Raw genomic sequence first — 4,632 nt, forward strand, 5'->3', positions numbered from 1 at the left:
ATGTGTATGCATGTATATATAAAGGAGTCTGGGAGCCCCTCTACTGAGAACGAGCATAGGTCAAAAAACCTGTTCTAAGGATTATCTTCCACTCTGGAGGGTCTATAACCACGTTTTAGCTCACTGCACCCGTCACAGAAGAGAAATATACATTTGCACATCAGTCTTTGTCCCACCCACAAGGGCAGTCCAGCACCGAAATGCTATGCAAAGCTCCTCTGAGCAAGCGTACCATCAGAAACCCCACACACGTTTATAGGTGCCAGGAGAATGTTTTTTTGGTTCCTTAACTAAGTCACCTCACATTTTCTAAAACATTTCTATTTCAGAATTTGTAAGCTTGAGAGGAGTAAAATACGGCCATGAATTCGAAAGTTACAGAAACTGAAGTTATCCTGCAGGATCAGGTTTTCCAGCTTTCAAAAAATTTGGTGGAGGTCGTCCTACAAGACTACTTTGAGGTTCTGGAGAAGCTTGGTACTGGGACCTATAGTTCTGTGCTGAAGGCACAAAGCAGGGCAACTGGTAAGGAACCAAAATGTCTACATAGTAATGCTACAATAAGCATTTTGGTCTTCTCTTCTATATAGTGTGTTTGAGTGCCATATTGCATGCTCTCGATACTGGCCCAAAATGTTTGTTGGAACAGTGCCCTTGACCATCATTAAACTAAAGGGGAGTGCACACCTGTTTAAATCCATCCACCCCCCCCCACCTCCCGCTCCACCACACAGACAGTCTGGCTCAATTTCAGTGCTAATAGGTATTCTTGTGTCTTAGCTATATTTTCATTGTTAGGGAGTCCTTAGACCATCTCACCAACCTTTTTTGACCTCAACACGGTGGTCTACAGGGCGACAATTGCTTATGACCCTCTGAAAGAGGTGCATTACCACATTGCATTTGGTAATTAATGATATGGACAAAGAAGTGAGCTAGACAAAAACGTTACCCAACCGTCATACAGTGTACATTGCAATGATGTGTTTTGATTGTGTGTCGCACATAATGTACATTTTTCTTAATGAACCATTAACTCATGCATGCTCTTTCTATTTAGACCAGATGATGGCCCTGAAGCTTCTCAAGAAAAGCCGCACATCGTTGAGGAGCTTTCTGGTGGAGTACTGCACAGCCTCTCTCCTCTCCTCTCACCCGTGTATCATCGGCTGTTATGGAATTGCGTTTCAGACAATGGAGCACTATGTTTTTGCCCAAGAGTTGTCGCCTTTTGGTGACCTCTTTTCTCTGATTCAGGATCAGGTACACACAGGGTTTTACCTTAATCAACACATCTGCTTTTTTAACTATTTCAAATCATGAGATTTTTGAACTTTACAGTGAATAATCACCAGGTAATATGAGGGGTTCTGACCATAAGAACAAACTAGATGGATCTTGGATTTGACAAAATGGTGAGCACCCCTCTTCTGAGAACAAAAAAGGACAAATAACCTGTTCCTCAGGATGGTGCCAGTCAGTATGATTTATAACCACGTTGCAGCTGTATGGACCCGCGCTACTCTTCCCCATAACCGACAGACAATGAGAGCAATTCCCTTCTTCAAAAGGTTACCAATATCAACCTCATAAATGTGTTTCTGCTTTGTTGGGCATCATCAGTGATGTGGGGTTGAGATGCAGTTGTTCTATGGGCCCTGAGAGCAAGAAGTTCAGCCTGCTCTGCACATGGATCTTTCTCCTATTGCATGACACAGAGCTAAATGAAACTGAACTTTCCCAAGCTGGCACTTTAGGTTATTTGTCCATGTTCACTCTCAGCAGAGGGGCTCTCCCACTTTTTGCAAATGTTGAAAAACGTTGGGGTTTCACCCCAGGTTAGCACTTGTGACATGGAGGCCTTGCTCTCTGTGCCAAAGGAAACACTGAAATTGTATCGTTTCTAAGAATAGTTCAATTAAGTTATAATTGTAATCTCTAAAACAATTCTAAATATTTTGTGGGGAAAACAAGAACCCAAAATCTAGTATTTTTATCAAAGAGGTTGAAAGGACATGTTGCACTGCCGCCTGACAACATGTTATGGTGAGAACCTTTATTTAAAGGTTCAAAATTCATTATTTTATTTACCGCTGGTCGTAGTGTTTAGCAGTCCAGGTAGAGCATAGTGCATTTTTCGAGGTGGACATTCTAATTGATGGGTACATTTCCTTCTGTGAATCCTAAGACATTGTTTTATACTGCTTTGCAGATTGGAATTCCAGAGGAGAAAGTGAAGCGCTGTGCTGTGCAGATATCCAGTGCCCTGGATTTCATGCAGAAGAAAGGATTTGTGCACCGTGATATTAAACCAGAGAACGTGCTCTTGCTCGACAGGGAATGTCACCACATCAAAGTGACAGACTTTGGGTTTACTCGCCTGAAGGGAACTGCCGTTTCTGCGCGATCTGGAACCATCCCGTATATGTCTCCTGAGGTTTACCAACCTGCTACAGACTGCCTGGAAGTGGACCCCAGTCTAGATGTGTGGGCTTTTGGTGTGCTCCTGTTCTTTGTGTTGACTGGCACCTTTCCATGGGAGATGGCAGCACTTGCAGACATTGATTACAAAGCATTTGTTGACTGGATGACCAGAGGCATGAGCCTAATTCCTTCCCGCTGGAAACGGTTTACCACAGAGGCTCTTACAATGTTTAGCAAGCTCCTGGCTCACAATCCCATCCAGAGGAGCCGTGCTGTTGAAATCCTACATTTTATGGATCTTCCTTGGACAGTGGATCTGTTGGCCGATGGTATTGAGGAGATCAGCAGCTCAGAGGAAGAATACAGCACTGAGCCATCCGCTAGTGATTCCATGTCATCTTCCAGCGATGTGGGGAAGAATGGGAGCACCAGCAGTGAATCTCCCACAACCTGCTCTCATTCCAAAAGCCATGAAGAAGCTTGGAGCAAGAGCGTCAGTTTGAGCATCTCGATTTCGTCATCCAGTGGGGAGTCCTATTTTTCCCCACTGCAAGGCACATATGTGTCAGAGTTTGAGATGATGATGGTACCAAGTGTATGGGGGGTGGACATCACCAGTCATAACCTACTCACAGAAAGCTCCTCCCTGTCCCTGGGAGCAGAAGTAGAGGTCTCCTGATGCAGTGTTCAAACTCACCCTGCAATGGACTGATGGTATGCACTGTGAAAACAGTGAGGCGAGCCGGCCTGTGTGATGACTAAAGGTGCAAGAAGCTGAGGTGGCTCCTAGACCTGTCCAGCATTATCTGTACGAGCAGATCAGCAGATGAAGCTGACAGGAGCCAGGAGTAAGGTAATGCACTCACCTCATTGGTGATTCCACAAGTTCATTTATTCTCCCAAGTAGCTAAAGCCAGTTCATGATACCACAATATAAGTACCATGGCTCACCTTTAACCACCTGCACAATAGGCCCAGACAAAGGCAGAATTTGGAGTTCAGCAGTAGTGAAGAAAATCCTGCCATCCTTCTAGAATCTCCTTTGGCTCTCCTCCCACCCCCAAGTACCTCCTTCACCATCCTTTGAATGGTTCCTTCCAATCTTCTCCCTTGCTCTGGCTACTCATCTACCCAGTTCACTTCCTTATCTGCCTTTCTTCCTCCAACCTCCTCATTCAGCTCCACCACATTCTACGCTTTTCTTCTCCTTCTCCTCCACACCAACCGCCTGCTTTATTGAAATTATTTCTCTAATCTCCCCAGATTTTTAGTTCCAATCTCATTTCACTGGGGATTCTTTCTTCTGCCTACTTCTTCTTCCTCTGCCTTTCTTCATATCCCAACCTCATTTTACCAACAGATCTTACGCTTTTTATCTCCTCCTATTCTCCCTTCTCTCTTTTCCTACTCTGATGTGTCACATCCTCGCTGTCATGAGCCACCGATCCCGGCCCTTCTGGACTTCGTGGTCCAAGATGTACCGCAACATCAGGTCGGTGATCCTCCAAACATGGCCGACAGCACGAAAACTCTGCTCTCTAGGGTCTACGTGCAACGCGCTGCTTCCTAGAAATTAGGCACACCCCCACGGCTCTGTGCGTTTCAATGCTACTGTTCCGAGTTGTTCGGTGTGTATCGTTCCCGTCTTTCAGTGCTATCTTCCAGTTACCTACCTTTTCCTCCTTCCTGGAATCCCTTCCTTTTCCTGCCTCACTTCAGTAAGGCCATTCTCCCCTTCCTCCCGGAATCCATCTCGTGCTCAGTGCCGCGGGCTCCCCGGCATCTGCTGAGCATTGGACACAAGTTCCCCTTCCTTCCTGGATTCCTCCGCTGTAACCTTCCTGGATACTGAACGCAACCTGCTTAAGGCAGTCGGCACTCCTCACGCTGGAACCCGAAGACTCACGTCCCTTCCTGTACAAGTCCCGATCAGTGAGAAAGAAGGAAGGAGTTCCCAAGAAGATCACCATCAAGGACAAACAGGTGAGAAAGAGGGAAGGGTGTGACACTCTCTCCTGCTTTGTGACTTCGCCTCAACTTCATTCTTCCTTCTGTCACCACCACAACCTGCTCCTTCTTCCTCCCCCGTGCCACCACCTTAGCCTGTCCCTTCCTTCTCCCCTGTATCTTATTCTCACTTCACCGCCAGCCACCACAGTCTTTCAATCTCCAAATGCTTTCTCCCACACTACTCCATACTCCAGTGGC

At 46.1% G+C, this 4,632-nt stretch overlaps 1 protein-coding gene across 1 annotated transcript; it reads left to right on the top strand.

Moving 5' to 3' along the window:
- Nucleotides 1–362: 362 nt before the first annotated feature.
- Nucleotides 363–3,243, top strand: LOC138579972 (serine/threonine-protein kinase SBK1-like). The gene is made up of 3 exons (XM_069650198.1): nt 363–525; nt 1,061–1,263; nt 2,213–3,243. Exons 1-3 carry the CDS (start codon nt 363–365, stop codon nt 3,101–3,103), a joined length of 1,257 nt encoding a protein of 418 aa, XP_069506299.1. The 3' UTR covers nt 3,104–3,243.
- The last annotated feature ends 1,389 nt before the right edge of the window (nt 3,244–4,632 follow it).

The sequence above is a fragment of the Ambystoma mexicanum genome, chromosome 3p, assembly GCF_040938575.1.
Source record: "Ambystoma mexicanum isolate Mex_15411 chromosome 3p, UKY_AmexF1_1, whole genome shotgun sequence".
NCBI classification, from domain to species: domain Eukaryota; kingdom Metazoa; phylum Chordata; class Amphibia; order Caudata; family Ambystomatidae; genus Ambystoma; species Ambystoma mexicanum.